The sequence below is a fragment of the Topomyia yanbarensis genome, chromosome 1 (assembly GCF_030247195.1).
Source record: "Topomyia yanbarensis strain Yona2022 chromosome 1, ASM3024719v1, whole genome shotgun sequence".
Taxonomy (NCBI): Eukaryota; Metazoa; Arthropoda; class Insecta; order Diptera; family Culicidae; genus Topomyia; species Topomyia yanbarensis.
In genome coordinates, this window is record NC_080670.1 from 174995707 (window position 1) to 175021258 (window position 25552).

At 40.3% G+C, this 25552-nt stretch overlaps 2 protein-coding genes across 8 annotated transcripts in view; one reads left to right on the forward strand and one right to left on the reverse strand.

The window, feature by feature from the left end:
* LOC131681847 (uncharacterized) overlaps window positions 1-6065 on the forward strand; it is a 33721-nt gene extending 27656 nt beyond the window's left edge. For 4 of the 5 annotated variants that reach the window (XM_058962904.1, XM_058962921.1, XM_058962913.1 and 1 more), the window contains exons 3-6: window positions 958-1132; window positions 3055-3262; window positions 5087-5206; window positions 5497-6065. In XM_058962904.1, the coding sequence (XP_058818887.1) occupies window positions 958-1132; window positions 3055-3262; window positions 5087-5206; window positions 5497-5648 (655 nt within the window). In that variant the 3' untranslated portion in view covers window positions 5649-6065. The remainder of the gene's footprint in view (window positions 1-957; window positions 1133-3054; window positions 3263-5086; window positions 5207-5496) is intronic. The other variant, XM_058962938.1, reaches the window with a different exon arrangement.
* An 11344-nt stretch (window positions 6066-17409) lies between these two features.
* LOC131681874 (ER membrane protein complex subunit 8/9 homolog) lies at window positions 17410-18892 on the reverse strand. Of its 3 annotated transcripts, none has more exons than XM_058962962.1 (3): window positions 18792-18892; window positions 18269-18693; window positions 17410-17802 (listed from the first exon to the last, which is right to left on the reverse strand). In XM_058962962.1, the coding sequence occupies exons 2-3, from the start codon at window positions 18611-18613 to the stop codon at window positions 17545-17547; spliced, it is 603 nt and encodes a 200-aa protein (XP_058818945.1). In that variant the 5' UTR covers window positions 18614-18693; window positions 18792-18892; the 3' UTR covers window positions 17410-17544. The 3 variants fall into 3 exon arrangements, with proteins under 3 accessions (XP_058818945.1, XP_058818954.1, XP_058818934.1); XM_058962971.1 differs by having other exon boundaries at window positions 18269-18648; window positions 18792-18855; XM_058962951.1 differs by lacking the exon at window positions 18792-18892 and having other exon boundaries at window positions 18269-18714.
* Window positions 18893-25552: the final 6660 nt, after the last annotated feature.

Below are 25552 nucleotides of genomic sequence, written 5' to 3' on the forward strand. Positions count from 1 at the left end.
CTGGTGCGCTAAGACGATTTTGCTAGCAGGGTGGCCAGATAGAATTCCTTAATATCGGTAGGGTCGCTAAAAGTTTATCGGTAGTTATCGGTAGGCCGAGTTGTCCCAAAAACGTAGTGTTGACACAGAATTGTAAAATACTGAAAACACAGATCTCAGATCAAATCCAACCCAAAAATGAATGTTGAGTAGGATGTGTCCAAAATCAATAAAAATCGGTAGTTTTCGGTAGGGATAACAAAATATCGGTAGACGTCTGGGAATCGGTAGGGAAGACCAAAATCGGTAGGACTACCAATAAATCGGTAGGTCTGGCCACCCTGTTTGCTAGATTTTCAGGGCAGCGTGCACTCAGCGTGCTTCCGGAAGGTTAAGGTGAGTTTAAATCTATTACGCGAATCAATAGTCCACAAAGAGATTAAAAGTGAAAATACCGCCAACTAGCCCCGGGCTCCCCTATTTCGAATCAAAGAGGTTAAATTTATTTATTGAAAATCGGGATCGGGTCGGATACAGTTTTTAATTTTTTTAATGCGGGTGCCGGTCGGGGTCGGGTTATTTTACATAAATAATGTTCGGGTCGGGTCCGGATACAAAAAAAACCATACCCGCCCATCTCTAATCACAATATCCCCCCAGGGGTGTTGATATATCCGGGCATCGAGAAGTGTCTTCATTCCCTTGGTAGTGAAGAATACTTCGCCAATCCTTGCTGTCAGGGAGATGATGAAAAGACAAATCATGGCTAGGCACAAATCTGAAATCAACATGGGGAACGTGCCATTTGAGCCAGTTGCTACTAATTCCTGGCCATAAAAACATTCGGTTAAAGGTTGAACATTTGTATAAGATGCCAGGATTTTGTTTCCGCCTAACTATAGGAACTCTCCTATTTTTTCCGGTTAAAACAAAACAAAATTGTTCCTAACAGTTTTCTGTTTTCCTTTTCTTTCGCAGATCATGTCTCGCGGTGGCGTTATGCCTAGCAGCGCTATCGACTTCCGTACTGTCGCAAGATGATCAACCAAAGAACAACAATAGGAATAACCTGCTTCTGCGGAGGGGTAATATTGGTCGACAGAACCCACTTTCGAAGACGACCACGACGACGCCACCGCCCGAGTATGCTGAGGTAAGTTTATTGATAAAGTGAGCTTGTATTTACTAAAAGGTTGCTGTTAGTAGAAATCCCCTTTTGTAATGAAATGACACAATTCAGACCAAATTCTCGACAAACATGTCAAATGGTCCTAAGTGCTAATGAGAGCCTCTCTTTGTTTACTTTCTCTTTCGATTATTACGGCGTCATCTTAAAACTTTTCAATATTGTTTCGGGATATATCGAAAAACTCTGATTTTGACTAGCTTATTCTGCTAAGAGTTGAGTAACAAACGTATAAACTGCCGAGTTATTAGCGAAAGAGAAAGTAAACATAGAGAGGCTCTCATTAGCACTTAGGACCATTTGACATGTTTGTCGAGAATTGTCTTAATGCACACGAGCTGTCAATTTAGCTGTAAATACTGAATTTAACATATTCACACATAATTTTTTTGCCGTATCTCAGCATTTTTTGCAATTTTTTTCGAAATTTGACCAGCCAAACCCTCGGCCAGGCCATTTTTTACTGAGATCACAGTAAAAGCTACAATTGTTTGCTGAGACTCGGGAAATATTTCGCTGAAAATCAGTAAACAAATATGACTTTGTTTTCACTTAAAACAGACGTCCATCTCAAGTTCTGAAAAAAATACAGTCTTTCGATACTTCGTCGCAGTTGTGCTATTTTAGGACAAGCACTTTTCGAGAAAAACGAATTTGAGATCTTGAAATTTTTAAACGTTAGAAGCTATTCGGAAAAGACAATCGGTGCTCCTATCTTTTCTGTAGTATTCTCTCGATTTATGTGAAGATCGGTTGACCACATTGACGGTTTTTGCTTAAAATGTAAACCAAAGCAGCTCTTTCCGACAGAAACGCTACCGAGCTAAATCAACCTGACAGCGGATAACGTAGAACATTGCATGAAATGTATAACCTCACGTTTATGACAGTTCAGAGAGCTTGTAATTTTTTTTTTTGATTTCACCCAGTACAAGAAACTTGTTTTTAAATTCTAACACCATGTAAACAAGCTGTCATTTTTTCGAGCATTTTTACTCACAGGATATCATCTTGCAATGACCCATAGACAATTGGGTCATTAAGCCATATGCTGTTTTCGATATTTTCGATGCTGCTGACGCTAAACATATTTAATCGAACTTTTTATCACCTATGTTGTACGCAAAATAAAACAAAAAAAAATTACAACATTGAATTATAACTACCACATCGTTCATTAAATTACCTTGATCCTCATTCTTTTGCTGAGATAACTGTCAAAAACGTTAACCCATGTGGCTAAATTCACTGTCAAGGAAGATCGATAGTGTCAAACGAGGACGTGTTTACATTTTTATAGAAAATAATTAAAAATCATTCTGAAGTTTGAAAGGTTGAAAACAGATATTCTCACTGAGAAGTCCAAAGAAATGTTTCAAAATTGTTCAACACGAGTCCAACGATGGACCTCCGTTGAATGGTTATTCGGACGTCGTCTACCGTTGTTCCAACGAACGTTCTTCATTGGATGACTTTGAAACCAATCGTTCTTAGAGGGTTGTTATATTTAAAAATGAGCTCCGTCGGTTTATGAAATAAGAGAAAATATTGTTCATTTATTTAATAACCCAATTCAAAATGACCGACAAAGTTATACCTTCAGTTTTGAATACAAATTATAAATAATAACGCAAACTTTTAAATTTCCTTTTGGAAAAATATAGTTATTTTTGAAAAATTACGCATACACAATAAGTGAACCCCCTTGTAGAATTGGAAATATTACGCAGATTCCTACATCTCTTAAAGTTCTTTCAGATCAATGTATAACTATTTTACAAAAGAACTGCATGGCATTTCATATAAAGAAATTTCGTATAAACAAATCTACAAACATTGACATTTATGAGTCCAAAATACAATATTTATATATACTTCTTTAATCGCAGGACGAATACGTCGACGAAGAGGGTGAACGCGTTGAGGGAGAGGAAGGAGACGACCAATCACCAGTAGTCCGGCCCATCGTTACGACAACTACGACCACAACCGAGTCGCCGAAAAAGATCCGACCCAGCATTCGTCCGTTCCGCAGTAATGACGATCTCCTGACGGCTCTGAAGAAACGTCGCCAAGAGTCGAAGAATCACAAAGCAGGTGAGAGTTGATTGATACACACAGTTTACCTATATAAGTCCGGGGAGAAGGTTGGTGAAGTAGCAACCGGAATCTCCTTGGGCAAGGACAGCCGGCTACCGGTTCGATGTGAACCAATAACTGACAGCTGCACGGTAGAGAAAGTGAAGGTATCTTGATTAATTTTGTTGTCCACCTTCACAGCGCGAACCACATTCCGCGAGTTGGTTCGCGTGCATATCATTAGTTTTCCTTTACCATCGCCGCTCCACTCAGCAGCGCTTCGGAGGCTGCTGTGGACAGCCTCATCATAATCTACCGGCCACGTGGTTTGCATAATCGACCGGTTTGAGTAGAGCTTATATCTTAATTCGCAAATTAACGACTGCTAAAATCGCGAGAAACGGGTTCAAGTCACGGAGGCGGTTCCCCCTCTTACGATATATTTGTAGGATTTGGGCGATAATCTATTACTATCGCTTGTTAAGTTAGTCGATCAGGCAATCAACGGGACCGGTTACTCTATGAAGGTGGTCGCACAGACATTCGAAGGCCTTGGTATAGTATTATTGAAATTATTCCTTTTTGACAGAACCCGTGCTGTTTTGTGGCTGAAGAACGGCAACGCCAACAAACGGTCAACTCTATATATTACTTTCAAGCAACTACACTCCGGGTAGGCTGTGGCTGACTGCTGAGTGCCCGTCGTCGTTTCCATAGTTGCAACAAATGGTCGCGGGTGACGAAATCTGCGACCACGTTTTTATCGTTTTTTCAACACGAGCCTTGGCGAGTTGGTTGGCCGGCTTCAGCTATACACAGAGAATTTGGGCCGTTCCGAACCGGTTCCGATGTGGATGTAATAGCTGCTGCACCGCAGAAGGACTTGATATTGACATTTTCTTGTGGTTTGGAGTAATTTTGCCAACTCGGATGAGTACGATTAACCTAGATTTGGAGGAGCGGTCTTCTTCAAGGATAAAAATCTAAATAATTGCCGAGGTTGGGGGTGCATATTCTGTGATCGATCTTCTACCGCCTAAATGGCACTATTTCATCACATTCGTTTTCATTGGTTTCTGCATAACAATTGATTGACATTTTTAATGACATTGCGAATCTCAAGCTCAAGATTAAAAAATTTGGATTCTGTCCCTCCTTCGCAATTTTGTCAACACCTCATCTGACGGATAGCGTGGCTTACAATCGATAGCATGGCGAACCCGCGTGTTTTTGGCACACTTACTATGGTAATACGGCCGTGCAAAACCGGTTCTGCGTATAAGTCCATTATGGATTTCGCGCTCGTCTCGAGCCTGAACAAGTTTACCACACAGTCGGGTCGAGTGTCGACTTGGTGTTTATCTCTAACTAAATCCATTTTATTTTTGCTGCTTGCACTTTTCCTTCGACAGGCACACTTGTCGCGTTTCAACGATTTGAAAGGCGTGAAATGACCGGTAGTAGAGCGGTATAGAAGTAGACTGATTGATTTTTTCAGCACAAATTTCCTTTTTCTTTCGGAATACTGGCAAGTTTTTTTCCAGAGAATTAAGCATTCACATTTGCGCATAAATCAGTACACCATTCCGAAGAAATCGACAATCTGTATTCGCGTTTTAAGAATCATGGAGCTAGGAGCCGAATGCTTGCCGTGGCTGATTAAGAACAGGGAAATAAGACCAGAGCAACCAGGAAAACTACTATAGCAGCAGGAATGAATCAAATAATGAAAAATTATGAAAACAATAATACTTTCAAAATAAAATTTCTGGTTTTTAAATTTGAAGACTAATCCAAAAACTTACTAATAGCGAATTTCTATTTTTGACTACTCTCCCTCAGCTCCACCGAAAGAGAAGGTGTACGACGACGAAGAAATACCGGCCTCCGCCCCTGCCAAGTCTGCCAAGGCGCCAGCAATCGGTAAAATTGCAGATAATGTTGTTTTTGCTTTAACGAAACGTAATTTAAACCATTAATCTTTATTCTTTTCTATATCTCCTTCTTTCACTCTTTTTTATCAACTGCTACTGTTACGAATTTCATGTATCTTTCCTCTAATTTTCATCGAATGTTTTCTTTTTGACCACTGGATTCTCGACTGGAATACTGTCACCAATAACACTACCCATTATCCGCGAACTACCCCTCCTGAAACAAACTCTTACCGCTGATTCCATCCCTATTTCTTTCTCTTTTTCTACGCTGGCTCATCTCTTCTTCTCTATCATGTCAACATTATCCCATTGCAGTACCGAAAGGGCGCCGCTTCGGACCAGTCCGGAAAGAAACCGAACAAAACGCAGCACCGTCGGAGCAGAGCGAAGAAACGAACAGTGATAATGGCGGAGCAAAATCGCTAACCAGCCGCCTTGGACGATCCCGGTTTGCGCTGAAACCTTAGACGGATCCAACCCGGGTATAGTTAGGATTCCTAGGTGCAGTGAGATTTTTCCATCTTCTGAAAATTTTTCCTCAGTTGTCCGTCGCCAAACAGGCTCGTGGCGGAAGGAGACAAAACTGTGGAATAGCCTCTCTCTTTCTTTATTTTCCTATTATGATTCTATGAAGTGCATTTCGTTGTTTCTTCCTTTTTGGTTCAATAATACTGATCAAAGGTGAAACCAGTTAGGAAAAATTATTCTAATTTTATGACAATATGATGTATTGAACAAATCAAGAACATTCAAGATATAAGAAACAAATTTGTAGCCTTGGTACTATTTAAAGCAACTACTTGAAAGTTGTCCAATCATATTTTTGTCTGAGCATCCGGAAAGAATGTAATTTTAAACAATAAACAAAAATATTCGTATACTAAGTACTGTGCTATTATTAATTGTGAAACAAATCGCCCATGCTGTTAAAAACAAGCATACTTCTACCTTGTTTATAATATTACATAGCATCTAAAACAATTTTTTATGAAGAACCTGTGCAAACATCAGAATAAAATACGTTACAAATCACCATCGCACTCAATTTCGTATACTTGAATTACCATTGTATTCACGTTTGCACGGAAGGTTAGTATACCGATTGCTGCAAGTGGGTTTGAAGACAGTAGCGTCGGCTGGAGGCTAGTTGCTACATGCTACTGTCATTTAAAAACGACAGAAAGTTATCAGTTATATCACGGGGAAGATTCAGGGTGCTGTTTCCAAATATGACTGTCTAAATCATAGCTCTCTAAGATCGCCATTCTCCAGACTCCCTGCATACGTACTTCGTATCTATCGATCCATCCATTGCATATGGCATAGTGCTTTAAAGTCGACGATCAGGCACTGCATTTATCGCTCATATGAGTAAATGCGTCCGGATAGTTTGCTACTGCGACAATAAAAACTCACATTTTCACACGAAAAGTTATTGGCACTCACACAACTTCTCCGGATAAATACAACGTGTTATTTCTACGGATAAATAAAACGGCCGGAGAATGAGTGAACGAGTTTATCGCGGTATCCTTTTTGCGTTCGCTGCTTTGCTGTCGTTATTCCAAAACACGAAAAAACAAGTCTATCATACTTCTTTGCCTCTTTTCTTTGTAATTAAATGTATTTTTTGAAGTTTTAATTGATTTCCACGAAATTAAAATTTTATCACCTTCTCCGGTGAGAAGGAAAAAGTCAAATAAATTTTATCCGGAAAATCATTCTCACGCTGGAGACGGAGAATTTTGCGACTCATCTTACCCCGGAAAAGTTGGACATCGGATTAGCTACTTCTCGCGTGAGTGAGAGAGAATTACAATGCCTGGGAATGAAGCGATCGCTACTGCCAAAATGCGACAGATCGACATGTTTGAATAACGGCAGGCTTCTCGATAAGTATATTGATATTATAGAAGATGTGCAATTCCCTCAGCTGCGTATATAGTGGTAATATGCATCAAAATAGTATTCAGACTTCGTTGAAAATGCAGAATACACTTTTTGTTCTTTTAACGAACAGTTTTGTGAAATAGTGCATACAAAAGGTAAGAAAAAGCTTGTTCATTCTAGCATACCTGGTACAACGTCGATACACTTTGGATTTTGTGTACTGTTGCTTTATCGAATTTCTTAATCTATCATGCGAACCATTATACAGATGCCGCTAGTGTGAAAACGTATTTTAATTTAAACAATTAGGACAACATCTGGCGCATTTTTTTTGTTTTTCGTCGGTTGTACGGATTCCAAACAGCAGAACAATATTCTGGTATTGAGCGAACCAGTGCGCAATAGAGTGATTTTAAACAGTATGCGTATGAACCCATGATGTCTTGATGCCTTATCCACGATGTATGAAGTATGTGCTTTGAACGTTAGTGCCGAATCCATGATGACTGCGAGATCCTTGAGTGTCTTGGAATGCCCGAGTCTAAGAAATGGTACTCAAACTGAATCAGATGGCGTTTCCGCGTGAACGTAACGATTGACCATTTACTCGAATTTAAAACCATTCTGTTTAGATCACACCACGTACTGAAGCTCTCCAGTTCACTCTGAAGAGACTTGGCATCGGTTTTATCCCGTATTTATCGAAGAAAAAAAATATGTCATCAGCGAAAGAAATGCGTGGTCCTTGCAACTTGATATTGACGTCATTAAAGTAGAGGAGGAATATTACTGAACCGAGATGACTTCCTTGTGGGATGCCGGATGTAGCGAAGAATGCTGCAGTTAGACAGTCTTTAATTCTACTTTGAAGTTGCCTTTTATCGAGCGCAACCAGCGTAGAAGTTGTCCATGAATTCTGAGTTTGTTCAGCTTCGCTATTGCAATATCATGATTGATTTTATCGAAGACCGCAGATAGATCCATGATAATAGCATCGGTTTGCAATCCGCTAGGACGCCATCTAGGTCCGGGGAGCTTGAAATTTGCTGCAAAATGGTAGTATTATCGACATAAATTCGGTTGATGGTTCGACCTAGAGAAGGAGTTAGATTGGCGGCAGCAACAACTTGCTGTTGTAGAAGGCTCTCGTCGGAAAAAACGCTTGAAAATTTGTCGGAGAACAGTTGACAAATTTCCTTAGTGTCGAAGCCTACAACTCCATTAAATGACATACAAGATGGTAAACCGGATTCTTTTCGCTGCTTGTTCACATACTTCCAGAACGATGTAGGCTTAAATTTCAGTCAGCGCTCGACGTTTCGCTTGTGTCTAAAAAGGGGTGTCTGCTCTTTATAGTTGTGGTGGAGTTGGCATTGTTGATAAGCGCAGATTTTTCGATATCCAGTCGTAGCAATTTATTACTTGCCTGGCGCTATGTCAAGCCAGGTAAGTTGAAGTCACCCAGTATAACAATATCATCAGACGGGGCAGCGATTGAGGTAATGAAAGAAACGGAAGAAAGATGTACATCGATCAGGCTGGAATTCTGTCAGGTGGAAAGTACACAACACACAGGAACAGATTGCGATCGACAAGTTTCACTGATATCCACACTTGCTCGGAGCTCGCCCACCGCTCATCGTTGATCACTCGGGCTTTTATACCGTGGCGAAGGGCGATGAGTACACCACCACCTGATGTCTTGTGGCTGTTGAGGGCATTGCGATCACAGCGGAAGACATTAAATGTTGAACCAAACACCTGGCGAGACAGAGTACGGTTGTCGAGCCACTGCAGCCCGTGGTTGCGAGCAAATAGCTGCCCGTTGATGAATTTAAGCCAACAACATTTCGGTAGTAAACCTCGATGTTGTTGGACGGATCAAGTTCAGCACTGAGCGAAGCCATGTTGCCGTTTTGAGCGCGTTGGAAGCCATCCCGAATCAACTGCGTCGCGACCCAGAAAACGACGATCATCCTCGGCGAGATACATGGTTGATATCTGGTCACAAGATGTCGGAGCAAAATGCAAATGGCTGGAAGCGAAGAATACATCAGCGCTTGATGTCTTCGGATCAGATGTATAGCTGCCATTTGTGGCTGGTTGGAATACCTTTTCACCCGTCCCACACACAGGAACGGGACGACTGATGATCGCTGACTGCAATTGCTCGACTGTGGCGGGGGATCGAGGGCTTCCATAGTGCCAACTGTGGTGCGCCTCAGTTTGCGTTCAACTCCGATGGCGCGATGCGGAGAGCAGGAACGGGACGGTTGCGGAGTACTCTGCAGGGCCATTCATGGGCCGGGTTGCATTAGAGAAGGACATGCTTCTTCTGGCGGCGGAGGAACATTAGACGGCGGGTACCAGATGTTCTGAGTACGGTTATGGGTTAAGAGCTGCACTACGGTACATTGGGTGAATTCCAATTTTGAGGGATATGAAGTTCAAAGTACTGGCGTCTATACCTTTTTCGACAACCTCCTTGCTAACGTTGGGATGAGAGCGGGAAAGATACAGCTAGAGCAACGGTGCGGGAGGTGGAACTGTAACAATGTTGCTATTATCGACTAGCTTTCGACCGTCAACAAGAATATTGCTTGGATCAGGACCATCCTCGCGAGTCGCGACGACGTTTCTGAGGTGGTCGAGTGGTACAGGAATTTGGCCGGACTGGAGTAGCTGTTCAAACCTTTCTAACGAGGCGCGAAATTTGCTGGTTATTTTTGGATAATTCGGCTTTTAGTACAGCAACCGAATCCCGATTCACACGATCGTCCGTCATCTGCCAAATTTGCTTTGAACTGTTTCTTATCCCTTAGAGTTCTTCTTCTGTTGCTGTATATTTGGGCATTCAGATATCTTGTTCTTCTTCCTGACATCCAAAACGTAACTACTTCTTCTTTTACCTCCTTTTGCCTTTGTTTTCTACCCCGAAAATACCGCTATCTCCAGTTTTGGTGAGAATAATTGCATACCTGTACCGCGACGCACTCCAGATTAAATTGTCTTCGGGCATTGACTTATTTGACGTCTAGGATACCAACACAGTTGCAATGTGTATAGACAACATACATCTAACGCGATGTTTTCAATTCATCGTCTGATTTAACCTCATTTGGCGAAAATTCCACCCGATTTAACCTCAATCTCGCACTAACACAACTGCACATGGAACCAGAACCGTTGAGTAAGATTGCCCAAGAGTAATTAGCAGATGGCAAATTGCGTCACTAACCAAGCGGTCAAATGAGTCAAACCGAAGAATATGACCCTGTAACTTTCCGGATTGCAACCGCAGCGATAGCATCTGGTGTTTTAAGTGCATCCGGTAGCGTTAACATTTATCGCTTAATTCTTTGAAGAATAGTCAAAACCACCGTATTTCGATTCTGTACTGTAAAATAAGTGAAAAGTGCTATAATCGTAAAAATCGAAAGAGCAAGTAAACCAAGATAATTTCTCATTGTTAGATATAACGTTTTGTATAAAAGCTTTAAGCGGACCCTGCACGAGACCAGAATATTGTCAATAAAAAAATTGGAAGATTGTGTACAAGACACGGCCATTGTTACATTGAAAATGCAGCATGACTAGCGAACACCATGCGCGAATTTATTTCATCGTATCAATATTGCATTATTTTTCAGAGCACACACGCATTACGTTGTTACTTTTAATGTTATTGTTCACTGGTAAAAGATACAGAATTGATCATTAACAAGCACACATTTAAGACAAGGTAATAAATTTTTTTTTGATTCAATTCTTGTTCCATTACATATCCGTTCTAATAAAAACGTTTTGCAGATAACTGTCTTGTGATTAATGACAAGAATCCTATGAAACGATTCGAACCTTGCCGCCAAGGCTCATGCACATGCTATAAAACAGCAATTCGCAATATTGCTTCTGTTGTACCATCATCGTTGGAAAGTACGATTTACAAAATCGTTCTAGTACACGCAGTCTGCAGATGAACGTCCCTCTTTGGCAGCTCATGTAAAATGACAACATGTGTAACATGGTAAGCTTTTTAATCCACTTTGCGATGTAGATGGAAGCCCCACCTTTTATATAATAAACAAAAATATTTTCATTATCCTTAATGGTATAATTTTCGCTTAGTGACAGAGTTGCCACATTCACTGATTTTCTTGAAGGTTTTGCAAAACCCTTCGGGTTCATAGATTATTGATTTGAAGAATATTTGCTTATATTATGATTAATAAAAGGAATTTTCTAATTAAATTCTTTTTCCATTATGTATTCGTCCTAATAAGAACTAAACGAACGTTTGCAGATAACAATGTTTGGTGATACAGAATGAGAATCTTATGAAACAATTCGAACATTGCCGGCGATTCGCTTCTGCAAGGCGATCTCTCTTATCAACTTTTTGGTGCAGATGGAATACCAACCTTTTGTACGACAAATAAAAACATTTTCATCATTCGTTTTGGTGTGGCTTTCGTTTAGTGGTACGGTTGCAACACTTACTTATTTTCTTAAAGGTTTTTCAGAAACCATCGGGTTGGTAGATTATTTTGAAGAATATTTGCTTCTATTATGATTCACTGGTAAAGGTACAGAATTTACAAGCGCAAACTTAATACAAGATAACAAAAGGAATTTTCTAATTGAATTCTTTTTCCATTATTTATTCGTCCTAATAAGGACGGTATGCTGATAGCTGTCTTGTGATAGAGGACGAGAATCCTATGGAACGGTGAGCCTTGCCTGCATGACTCATACGCACGGTAGAAATCAGCAATTCGCCATCTCACTGCTGTTCCGCCATCGTCATTTGGAACTGCGAACAAAATCCTTCCACACACACATACAAACGTTCCCCTTCCGTAGCCCGCGTCAAATGAAAGATCTAACAGCTATCCAACAAGCAACAGTAGCGATAAGCTAACCGGTTCTGCCAGCAGAGCAGGCATGGCAATGAAGGAATTCGGTCAAAAATATTCCTTTTATATCAAGCGATGAATTGTGTAGGACGCTTATGAATGTCGAGATGAGGTCCGTGTTAGGGAAAGTCTTGCGCAAATTTGTGAAAATTGCATATGTTTTCCCTATTTATTGTACTTACGAATTTTTCAATAGTGTGCTAATAAAATACAGTCGTGATTCGCTGGTTGGACACTTTTTAACTTGACCGCTTTTTAGTTGGCCAGGGTGGCCAGATAGAATTCCTCAATATCGGTAGGGTCACTAAAAGTTTATCGGTAGTTATCGGTAGGCCGGGTTGTTGTCCCAAAAACGTACACGCTACCAGAAAATAACCTACAGAATAAGTTCTTTTAACTTAAATTTAGGTACTTTTGAGTTGTGCGTCGCTTTCGCACCTATTAGTGTTGTCAAAAACAAAACGAGAGATTCGACTCAGTCGAGATCTTCCGTGCAGTAAGGTACTTTTGAGTTGTTTGGGGTATACTTAAAATTAGGTAAATTCAACTTAAATTTAAGTAAATTAAACTCAAGGTTAAGTTATTATTTTTGCCGTAGTTAAATGGAATGGAGTCAAAAGTACTGAATTTTTGGGTAGTTTTTCGGTGGCGTGTAGTGTTGACATAGAATTGTAAAATACTGACAACACAGATCTCAGACCAAATCCAACCCAAAAATGAATATTGAGTAGGAATCGTTTTCCATCAACAGATTTCGACACATTTCGTCAACCTATTTCATCTGGTGTTGCGTCGACAGACACTCATGTTAAACTCTCATAAGCGTCGGTGCAACAAACTATAAATTCGTCGATTTCAAAGTCGGGCGATTCAGCCGACCAAAACCGATTTAATCGGTGGGAAAATCGGGAGGATTTTTTATGGGGATGTGTCCAAAATCAATAAAAAATCGGTAGTTTTCGGTAGGAATAACAAAATATCGGTAGTTTTGCCTTGGTCGTCTGTGAATCGGTAGGGAAGACCAAAATCGGTAGGACTACCGATAAATCGGTAGATCTGGCCACCCTTGGACCATTGTCTAACTAAAAAGCATTGAACGTCAAAATTTCGTGTCAAATTAACTTTGACAATCAATCTGACAATATTTAGAGATGTGAACAGATGCATTTACACATTTACTCTAAGAGCATGTTCAGGAGTGTTTCAGTTCTAGATTCATAATTTTGACAGTTCTACTATATGAAACTAAAAATTTTAAAACTAGAACTTGCTGTCCCCAGCAGCAGTTTCACCGGATGTTCTATTCAGTTCTCGCCATTCATTCAGCGTTACTGCATTCAAATATATTTCCCCCAGCCTATCGGGTCTAAGTGTCTGTGCTGAAAACTTTGCATGTATTTAAAACACAGTTCTAAACGTGTTTTAAAATCAGCAACAAATAGAACGAGTTCGTATAATAGTTTTAAATTTTGAAACAAAACTGTTCGAAATTATAAAACAAAACGCTCTGTTGGGGATGTGAATGTTTCAGTTTCAGTTCTACTTTGAAACTCCCATACAAAATAAAACGCTCCTGAACATGCCCTAAGTTGGACAAGGCTATGGCCCAACCAGCGAATCACGACTGTATGCAGACTTAGAACTTTGAGTTTTGACAGTAGTCAACATATGAGGAGGGGCCTAGCCGCTTCTAGGCCCATGTCGTCCGTGCTATTGCATTCGGTTGTTTTTAGGTTTGTTCCAGTACCAGGAGAAACTGGAAGCACTCCGGAGCAGAGTTGCACAAAATCATGACTATCACTTTTTCATCAAAACGTACGCAAAGCTTCGGTCACAAATCAAACTGATCGTCTTTTTCAGTTGAGAGAACTTCAGCAACAAAAACTGAGCATAGTGAGTACCAACGACCGGTGACGAGGGAGAGTGAGAAAAAAATTGACGGGACGCAGACAGCTGAGTCAAGTGACAACACAATGATAATTTCTTGAGCGTTTTTTCAAAACGTCATATCTGCAATGAGTTACTCTCTGTTTATACTTTCTCTTTCGATTTTTACGGCGTCACTATAACTCTTTTCACTTATTTTACAGTACAGATCGAAAGACGGTGGTTTTAGCTAGCATATTATGCAAAGAACTGAGGGATAAATGTTAAAGTGACCGAATTATTAACAGAAGAGAAAGTAAACAAAGAGAGTAACTCATTGCAGATATGACGTTTTGAAAAAACGCTCAAGATTTCTCTTTCCTTTTTGTCTACCACACAAATTCAACAAGCATAGTTTTTATTCACTAAATAATCACCATATACGATTCAATCACTAACCAGTGTTTATTGACCCTTCGCACTTACCTTAAATTCGATCGAAATAAGTTACATACTGAAAGTTAAACTTGAAAGGTACTTATAGCTTATATGCTCCTGAATTGGTAGTAATGCATGTTGGTTTTTGACCTGGTTTACTGCAAAAATATTTATCAACAGACAGAGCATATTTTTAACTAACCGAACACATCAACGTGATCAAAACACAACATATAATTCTTTTGATTTCCTTGCATTTTACCCCTGCCTACTGTGATTGGGTGCTCTAGACTGCGAATAAACAGAAGTTAGTTTTATGTTATTAGGGAATCCCATAGAATACAGAATGAATATTATATTATAAAACATGACATTACATGAGCAATTTACGCGGCTTGCAACGCTTATCAAAACGGTGACGGAAAATGAAAGACAATATTTCTCAAACAATTTTCGGTTAGCAACCAAACCAATTATGTTTAATAGGTAATGTATTTGAACTGTAATATTGAAGTCAAGACTTGCATCGTGCAGAATTTAAAATTTCCTTTGCTAGGCTTAATGACAATAATTTTCAAAACTGACTGTCATCGAGAGGCTTCAGTCAAACTGAGTGAACAAAAGAGCGAAAAGACAGAACATTTTTTTCGCAAAGACACTCACGTAGTATGACTGCCACTAAATGTTGCTGTCACAGTGTGAGAACTTATATGGAAAGAGAGTCGAATATGAGTACTTGCGACCGTGTAGGAAGGTTTTCTGTTTACGGTTACCGAATGCAGCACTGCTCCGGAGCAAACAGGGAGAAAATCGTTCCAGTACTATCTTCTTCTCTTTTTTCTTCTTCTGGTGGCAAACCGGAGTGAAAAGGAGCAAGAATTTTTTGCTCCGGAGCAACAGGGAGTAACTTCCATGTACTGGAACAAACCTTTTATTTTAACAAAGGCAGATGTTGGCTAGGACAAAATGGCCGCCTATCAGGAGCCCGCCCGAAATTCCTCGTAACGGCCCTAGGTTGTCCTAAATAGGGGTACAAAATAGAAGTCATTCATCAATTAGAAGTAGGAAACCAGGAGTTCCCAGCACTTCCCGGAGCATCATAAATCCCAAGCGCTCCTATTTTACAGTCAGAAACTCAACCTAAGACGGGATTCCTTAAATTTTCTGACATGGTTACTGGATATTCACAGCTTTCAACGTGACCGATCCTCTGAAAAGCTTGCTGGTTGCTATTCTACCAACAGTAAGAATTTTTTTAAACAGTTGACTGCTTTGCAGCTATCGTATCCATCGATGGCTGACTTATTAAACGGAATCATGGATCTGATCACTGTTTTACAATGAAATTGTGTTGTCTTGCATTTTCCCTATATGAAACATTACTTATATATTAGCTTACTTCTAATATAAACCATAACTTCCACGATTTCAACATTATCCACTCGGATCGAGAAGACTCATGTGGAGGGGTACTTTTAGGGATCAAAAAGTGATACTCCTTCAATCGAATCAAACTCTCTTCGACGCCAGGCATTGTTGTCAAACGACAAGCGAAGGACGATATCTCCGCATGGCTTCTATTTACAATCCTCATAGTGCCATGATGAGATGCCGAAAACTCTCCAATGTGAGTTTAACTCCCACGGTATAGAGTGGAGCTGTCCATACGAGGATAACCGATCTTCGACAATTCAAGACCTATGTGATAACTTCAATATGACATTTCTGAACACAGGGGAAATGACACGGATTTCTATACCACCAGTGCAAGCAAGTGCACCTTTATGCTCGACATCACTACGGTTTGATTACAAGGGGAAAGTGACATCTGATCCCCACGGTAGTGAGCACCTGCCGATTGTAGTCGCAATCACCAACGGAATCAATCAATGTTTCGTATGACCTCACACGAAACATTGATTGGAAGAGCTACGCTGCTGCAATATCCAAAACTATCGACTCGACACAGGTACTTCCACCAGAGGAAGAGTATAAGTTTTTGTCCAACTCGATTCTCGATACCGCGAGTCAAGCTCGAGTCGGGTACACGAAACGTGTACCCGACGTTAACACCCAAAAACGATCTTCCAACCCGTGGTGGGACAAAGAGTGCTCAGACGTATGCGTGGAGAAAACTGCAGTGTATAAAGCCCTCCGGAACGACGGGTTAGCTGCTAGCTATCGACATTAGAAATATTAGATATTAGAAACGCGAATGAAAATTTAATGAAAGCCAGACGCTGACGCCGTTTTGTCAACGGGTTAACAAGAGAAACGTCGATGAGCACTCTTCGAAACAGTATTAACGAGAGCGTGGAATATGCAAACCGTTGGATATTCGATTTCGCCAAGGTTTGTCCAGATTCTGCCCCGGCACAGAACATCTTCCGCGTCCCTTCACAATACCGCGAAGGAAACACTGTTTTCGATGGTGGAGTTCTCAGTTGCCCTCTTATCATGTAACTATATAGCCCCAGAGCCAGATAGAATCAAATTTAGCACGACTCACAGAAACGTATATGTAAGCCGTGCAAATTTAGCTTGTTAAATAATCTGTCAGACTTCGCCAAAAGACGCTTGTTGAATTTATTTAACCTCCGACAGCGAATAGTACCAACCAATTGCAACGGTTTCCTGTATACGGGTTATGCGAGAAAATAATCTTGTTTCGCCTCTTAAATTGGGTTCAAGCTTACTGTAGATTTGGCTTTCGCAAAGGCACAGGGACGAACGATTGCCTTGCGTTGCTCTGAACAGAAATGTCTCAACCTATTTATAACCTTTTGCTGAATAAATGCATGCAAATAAATGTTTAGCTACATAGGTTCCGATCATCGACTTCCCCAGGGCTCACGTCTAAGCTCTCTTCTCTACAATTTTTACGTGAATGACATTGACGAATGTCTTGTCAATTCCTGCACGCTAAGGCAGCTTGCAGATGACAATGCAGTGTCTATGCTAATAAGACTCAAAAGTTTGAGGTAAGCTTTAGTTCATTTGATAACATGCTACCCAGGTGGACTCACTTTTGTCCGTTCATTACCTATACCCCCTCCCCACACCACGCCGGTCATGCTTTTTGTATGTAAAAGCACCACACTCCCATATCAGCAAGATATTTTTGTTTGGAACAAGGATATATTTGGTACAGCGAAGTAAAATTATAACTTCTTGATATTTAAAATTAATTACGATTCTAGTCGGCATAAACAACTGCACCACCCATAAATTGCCCGATCACCATTCGACTTCATCAATACATAGACAAAATTTGAGGCAAGTCCCGATTCAGGTGCGCATTGCTCCAATCGTTTTCCGTGTTATCCAAATAATTGTCGAAATCGTTCAGTTCCTTCATGGCACCTCGCTGCAAGAGACTGCTAACAGCATCGAAAGTGTTCTTCGAGTCCTCAACTGTACAGCGCTGAACCTTGCTCCAACGGGATTCACGGTTCTGCCAAACCTTGAGCGCCGGGTAGCGCATGTTTATCGAAACGGCCCGGTTGTCGATCTGGAAAGTTGGAAACATAACTGAGAAAATAAAAAGTTGATAACATTTGATCCTAGAACCCAACAGGAAAGCATATTTACGCTCATCAGTGACAACTATTATAGTACCGATAACAAATTAAGCTCTATGCTTGGTTTTTAAGATTCTTGGATCTACAAAGCAATTGTTCGAAAGATGCTAACGAACTACTAGACTGAGTTAATACAATATTGAAATATGGACAATTCAATAGTTACAGTATCGACAACTTTAGTCGAATAGATTAGGCATCCGTCTGTACAAGAAAAATTAATGCTGATTCTGTTAAGAATCTGGGTAAGCATAACATATCCCAAGGAATGCCCAAAAGGAAGGAATGCAAAATTAATTGTTCGTATTATATGAAAAATGTTTTGTGCATCTGTGATTTAACATTAGGTACACTTCTCGATCCAAAAATGATTGAGACACCACTAATTTCGCTTACCACTCCAAATACAGCACCAGACACGTTCTCTGCTATCTTGTCGGCAATCCGTGCACCGGGAGCCTTCTCCAAACTATTGTCGTAAAAGTTCTCCGCTGCCGCATAGTAACCAATAATCTGCAGTCCCTCTCGAGCAGCCTTGGCCTCTACCTGGATCAGTGCTATCTCGGCCATAGGTGTTACGTGCAGACACTGGTGGAACAGCGGTACGGCATCCAGCACCTTGGTAGGCGACTCGCTTGCTTTCGCCCCCAGTAGCAACCCGTTGACGGCAAGATGTGGATACTTGGCAGCGTGCAGCATAATCTTGCAGTAGGCACGGGCGGAAAAGTTAACTTCGGTCATTTTAATTAGCTGGCTAAGGCGATCTTTTATCGAAGCTGGGAAGGGTACGGAATGAATTGAAAATTTCTTTCTTTCTTGATCTGAAAGTAGTTTGGAATGCCAAGTTTACGCTAACACTAATTAACTATAAATGCAAACAAAAATGCATGCATTTTTTAATTATAACCAAGGTACCTACCAGATCAACGATTTCAAAAACAAATTTTCTAATGGGAATTTTGACGTTTCTCTGTTTCTAAGTTCTCCCTTCTTTACCGATTCCTTTCTAAATATCTCGCGTCTCACGCCACACAATGTGAATTTCTCACTGAGTCACGCATCATAATATAGTTGCTGCTCACTGAATACAGAGTTCATAACGCAGAGTTACGCAAAAAGCGTCAGAGCACAATCAAATACAAATTCGTATTTTTTCACAATTAAGAATATTTTTATCTCAATATCCTATATTATCGAAGAGCTTTTTACATTTAAATTTCTTTTAAAATTAACCCACTCGCGTTGTTAAAATAATTCCTCTACGAAGATATAACAAATTCAATTCGAAAATAATGTATTTTTGTATTAACACTCTACTCCCTCGCCGAATAATTCGTTCAACGGCCGTCTTACGCCCTAGTAAAGTTAAGCGGGAAATGAGCTGGAATTCGTCCTAGTTGTAGTTAGTATTTCGGCTCCAGTGAGGGATGATCCATAAATGACGTAGCATTTTTTGAGTGATTTTTAACACCCCCCTCCCCCATCGTAGCATTTCGTCACAAAATTCCATATACCCCCTGATAATTACGTAGCTTGACGGTAACCCTCACCCCCCTCGTTGTCCCCGTAAAAAATTTAAAAAAAATCAAAAACGATGTTAGATGAAACGGGTAAGATTGTCGTGACATCAGGTCAACCCCTATTCCCCTTTAAAAAAGCTACGTAGCATGACATGACCCCCTACCCCCCCTGTCGTCACACATCATCACAAAATACAAAACTCCCCCCTCCCCCATATAATGCTACGTCATTTATGGATGGCCCTGACACAAATGATCCCAACTAGAATCGGTTGTGTCACTGGAGCCGGAATACCTACGGACCAGAACAAGCCAGCATTCAGGATTATTGGGACTGATCTACTTCGTTCGATGCTTTGTTGGATTGCAGTGCTTTACGTCTTTTTTGTTTCAAGCGCCGACACGTAGGTCATCAAGTTCGTGACTGGCGAGCCATTGTGCATAGATGCGAAGCCATCCCACACTACCTTTTCAGTAAACGGCAAGTTACGGCAGGTGGACTAGAACAATATTTCAATAGCCTACCAATCGGTAGCATCTAGTTAAACCCGCCTAGCCGCCTTTGCGTTCACTGGGATGGATTTTGTAGTTTGGAGAAATGAGAAAGGCACACTTGCACCACTAGATGAATTACAAAACGAAAAAGCAAACAACCAACTGCCACTGAATTCGTTCAGCCATTATCTTGAGCAGGGTATTTCCAGATACTTGTCAAAAACGCTTCTGATGAAAATTACCACCAACAAGAGCACACTGAATACGCAGTCTATACGTATAGGCAGGGCCGTGGCGTACTTTTCTGGCGCCCTTGGCGAGGTTTCGGTTTTGCGCCCTCTTGGTGTTACATACCATTTGTTTTTCAATTCGACTTCCTAGCAATAAATGCGTTTTTAAATAATTATCACCTTAAAATATCAACCAAAAAACGAAAGTATTCTTGTCTCTTGATCGTGCATAAATAAACTAGCCTGGAAAAAATCAATTTTAAAGAGCTGACACAGAAATATTTAGTCGCAGTATTGTGATAGCCTATCTAAAGCAAGCAAATGTTATTACTGATAAAAAGAATTTCATAAATGACTACCGTGTTTACATTTTCGCCTAGAAAGTAGAGATCGACAGCGTAATCATCAACTATTTTTAAAATGCTATTAAAAAACAACTTTTGTCAAAATATACGGCTACATTACTGCACTGCCATCAAAACTCTTTTAATGTAGAATACATTTAAGGTTTCAATATAGGGGTCCCGTTTCAAAATATCGGCTGCGGCGCCGCGTCAGATTTTGAACGTTAATAACTTTTATCATACTAAACAGAATGATTTGATTTTTAGGCCAATTTGTTGCAAATATGTTCCTCTATGCTGTATTAAAATTTGAAGTATGTATAACATGCACTAATAACAAAAAAATGTGTTTTGAAAAATCTTTCGAAAACGACTCGGAAAAGTGAAATTTTTCAGCCCATTCCGCACAGAGCCGTCAAAATCGTGGACCAACCGAGCAATAAAATAATGAAAAGTTTATATATAGGTCCACTACATGTTTGTTTTATGATTATTCGCATTGGGTTGCTTGACGAGAGCAGTTGGTGGGGGAAAGACGGCATATTCCTTTGGTTAGGCCATTAGAAGCCGGACGGAAAGGAAAGGCTCATGCACGGCACGAGAACGAGCGAGAAAGCGATAGTAGTGCATATTAGCGCGATTATATAAATATCTGTCGGTCGGTTTTTCTCATCATTCGTATTCGTTCAAGCACTAGCAAGCAGCCAGTCCACCGAAGGAAAGCAGTTGGCGATGACGACGGCGGAAAAAGTGCCCCAGCTACTGGTGACTCATCGCAACCCGATCAGGAACTGTCGCCCTGCAAGAATTTCGCCCCAACTAAAGGGCAACAGAGAAACTAATCTGTGTTCTAATAAGAGTTAAACGGGCTCACCGTGTCCGCGGGGAGTGCGTCTGAATTATGCTCCCGCAATAAAACAATAAACGGTTCTTTACAGGACCAATTAATTGTGTTCTAATAAGAGTTAAACTGAAATTTACATTTTATGGTGCATAACAAATAATTTTCAGAAAGCTATATAAGAAATATGATGTGTGGAAAGAAAGAAAGAGAATTTAAATTATCCTCTCTCGCTCGTTTTCGTGCACTGCTTTTCCATTCCTTTCTGCTGCTACTACCATCATAACTAAAACGAATGTGCGTGTTCCCCCACAATCTCTTGGCCAGTGTTGCCACAATTGCATGTCGCTATTACAATTTGAATTATTTTATTGATCCTCTCTAGTATTGATAAAATATAGAACGTGCAAAGTACACTAGTCGCATGCTTTTATTCGAACTTTTTGGCAGCCTCCGTTGATTAACTGCATAAATCGATTTGTTTGTGCAGCTCCATGCTAGTAGAAAACTAAATAGCCTTTATCAGCGCTAACAAATAAGACAAAAGAATTTAAATTTGCGAAAATCTTCTCCTTCCTTCTTTTCAAATCTGCAACATTCTTTGAAAATATTGTTGGAATGTTGTTATTGAAAAACTGAACATGCAAGTTTGCTAGCACTGGCCACTAGATTGAAGGCGATGGAAAGACAGAATATTCGTTTTGGTTATGCTAGTATTGGTAGCCGAACGGAAAGGAAAGGCACAGGAATGGCACGAAAACGAGCGGGAGAGCGATAGTAGTGCTTTCTCGTGTTTTCATATATGAATATTGGTCGGTTGGTTTTTCTCATCATTCGTATTCGTTCAAGCACTAGCAAGCAGCCAGTCCACCGGAGGAAAGCAGTTGGCGATGATTACGGTCCGCAAAAGTGCCCCAGCTACTGGTGGCCCATCGCAACCAACTACCGATCAGGAACTATCGCCATGCTAGTATTTCGCCCCAACTAAAGGGCAACGGAGCAACTAATCCGCTGGCTAACATTCCAGCGTCTGGTTCGTAAGGTTGTGTATTACTTCAAAGTCGAGCTACGCTTACAAAACTCAGCCGTAATGAAGCCAGTGATGCCTACTTGGTCGGTTTGTGGGAGTGGGCGTAAATTACAATAAAAGCAACGGTTCTTTTCAGGACCAATCAATTGTGTTCTAGCGAGAGTTAAACTGAAACTTTCATTTTAAGGTGTGTAGCAAATTTTCAACAAGCAACATAATACGTTGTGTGGAAAGAAGTAGCTTGCACATGGAAAAAAAAATTAAATTATCCTCTCGCTCGTTTCGTGCACTGCTTTTCCATTCCTTTCTACTGTTATTATCAGTATTACCAAAACGAATGTGTTGTTGCATGTGTTTAAGAGAAACGTTGAAGTCGCATGCTTCTATTCAAGCTTTTTGGCAGCCCCCGTGAACTAACTGCATATGATTTTTTTGTGCAGCTCCGTGCTAGTAGCAAACAAAATGGCTCTACTAGTGTCTGATTCGTGAGATTGTGCAGGATTTCAAAGTCGAGCTAAGTTTATAAAGTTCAGCCGTAATGGTACCCGAAGAAGCCAGTCTTGTCGTTTTGTTCGAGGCTACAAAACAGTTCGCTAGGCACGTAACTATCATGCCAAAAATATCCAACGATCCAGCGCATCACCATCAACACCAACGCCGATACCAAAGGTTCTTTTCAGAACCACCATTATTACCATAGAGAATTATTTGAAAATTTCCCATTCAAACGTGATTCTGTTGAATATTATTAGATTTAAATTAACGTCTCGAATTGAAATCACGACGCTCTGGTTATGTGACAGACATTACCCACCCATCTTTTTTTATTGTGACCACGACTAACGGTTTAATATAGACACCCCATTTCAATATTTCTGAAGGAACAGAAGGTCGAGTTTGGAAAGTTTGTAACTTTCATTGTACTTAACCAAATTACACAATGTTCGCACTAATGATTCAGAAATATGATCAGGAATCTTCTGTTAGATTTGTAAGTATGTATAATTTACATGAATAAAGAAAAATTGATTTTCAGGAATCAATTATTATCTGTTCTTCCATTGGCCAGTACTACGCGACTTCCTCATGCTAACAATTAATTTCATCGTTAGCCATCTCCCTCACCAAGGCCAACAACGCCAACAAAACTGGTACCTTTTCAGGACCACCATCATTTTTGTAAAGAATAATTTGAAATATTCCTCGCCCAAATCACCTTTTGTCCGAAAATTCCAATGAGTATCAACATATTTGAAGAACGTGTTCCTTATGTCTTCTACATCTCTCCGGTTATGTCGCAGACATTACCCACCCATCTTTTTACTGTTGATGTGCATTCAAAATGCTGTGTAATAATAAGACGCTTTTAAATATATTTTGAATGCTGATCAAAAACAGTCCAGTATACAAAATGCTAATGCATTCTTTTGCAGTAAAGCTGAAGAGAGGTACACCATTCACCACGAAAAAATATTACGATTTATTGGCTCCGGAAGAGTGCGACTCTGGTATCCTCTTGTTATTGCACCTTCCTTGAAATGGCCCTGAAATTTTTAACATATTTATTATAACAGCTCGAGGAAGTACTGATGTAAAGTCTAAGAAAACCACTTCTGATCTTAGTAATTCTAAATCAAACGAGAAGTTTCTGGCGCTTCCAGGATCAAAAATCAACATTTCACCCGGAGATTCAACTTAGCACAGGGCTGGGTGGGCTTAGGTTGAGAACCGGCCACTTTGTGTTATTGCGGAACTCCTCCCGACACCGAGGAGACTTCAATGTTCACATTTTCACCTTCTCGATTTTTTATGTTGTTTCGATTATAGAAGTTTGAGCCTTAGGGCCATTCGCCTCTTTATTTATTTATTGTTGTATACACTTTAAAATTGAGAACAACACCATTTATTGTGAATAAATCTGGATGGGACTGGAAACGCCGTAGCATGGTTTTCTGGAGCCTTTCGTGGAATTTTAGTTTTGCACCCTTTTGGTTTTTACATTGGCTTCTGGTTTCAGTTCGACTTGTGAACAAAAATTTTGTGTGCCTTATTTTATGACTTATTCCAAATACATTATAAAGTAGTTCCAAATTTCAGCATCCCCCCTAGGGTTCACGCCCTTGGTGACTCGGCCCGCCGCACGGTACGGCACTTCATATAGGTTCTTCGCTAGTTTTAGATGTGGACAAGGTTTCCCGCGGCTCATAGCCGCACCACAGATAACAGACGTTTAGGCTCGATTTGAATCGTGTGTAAATACCCGCTACTGAAATTCCGAATAAATCAGGCGTCTGAAACACGTTTGGCAAACGTTTGTAGATGTCGCAGTGATCGATACAATGCAGTTAGAGTGCAGCTGTCAAACACGTGTAGCAAACAGTTGCGAAGATGGCAATAGTGAAACACGGATTTCCAACGTTTATCAATTTGAAAGTTTACACAGGTTTTTGAAGAAATTTTGTTCTAGCCTAAACGTCTGTTATCTGTGGCCGCACCCAGAAACGTATGTCGGTTACCCCAGTAATAAAGGGTGAGTCTAGGGGCAGCTAATTTTATGAATGTATTAAAAATTTGCATCAATTTTGAAGAAATGTATTTAATTTCCATTTTTGCATCAACTTTGCACTCCCTCGTAGAAAAGTCTATTCAAGTAACGTCTTATGTTGATCCCGTTCATTCGATGTTTTTATTGGATGTAGAGCTTGTTTCTTGCAGGGTTTTGACGTTTCACACGCAACGCAAAATACATTCTAAATTTCTATTTTGATGTAAAAGAAATGCATTAAAACTTGCATAGTTACCAAATTTTGCGTAGTTTCTCTTTAAAGCGTATTGTTTACATCCGCAGGTTTTGCAGTTGTCATGTCAGTGAGATTCCGGTCAAGATGGAAGAGAATCAACCAACCGTTCGCGAAAGGATGTGGTTCGCCCACAAGCAAAATCGCATCACACTTTGGGAAAACTACTAAATATACATCATTCGATCGTCTCAAAGATTTCAATAATGCGTTGTAGGACCACAAGGCAAAAGCAGGACGAAAACCGGAAACAACGCGTAATGAAAACGAGAGAGCGTAGTTTGCTAATTTCAAGCGGAACTTGACCAAAATTTCATCTAGAAGATCAAGAAACGACACGGACTGAAAACAAAGAATCTTTCCAAATTGGGAAAAACGCCAGCAGAGTATTGCCAAAACGCTCACCCGGAGATTACATGACG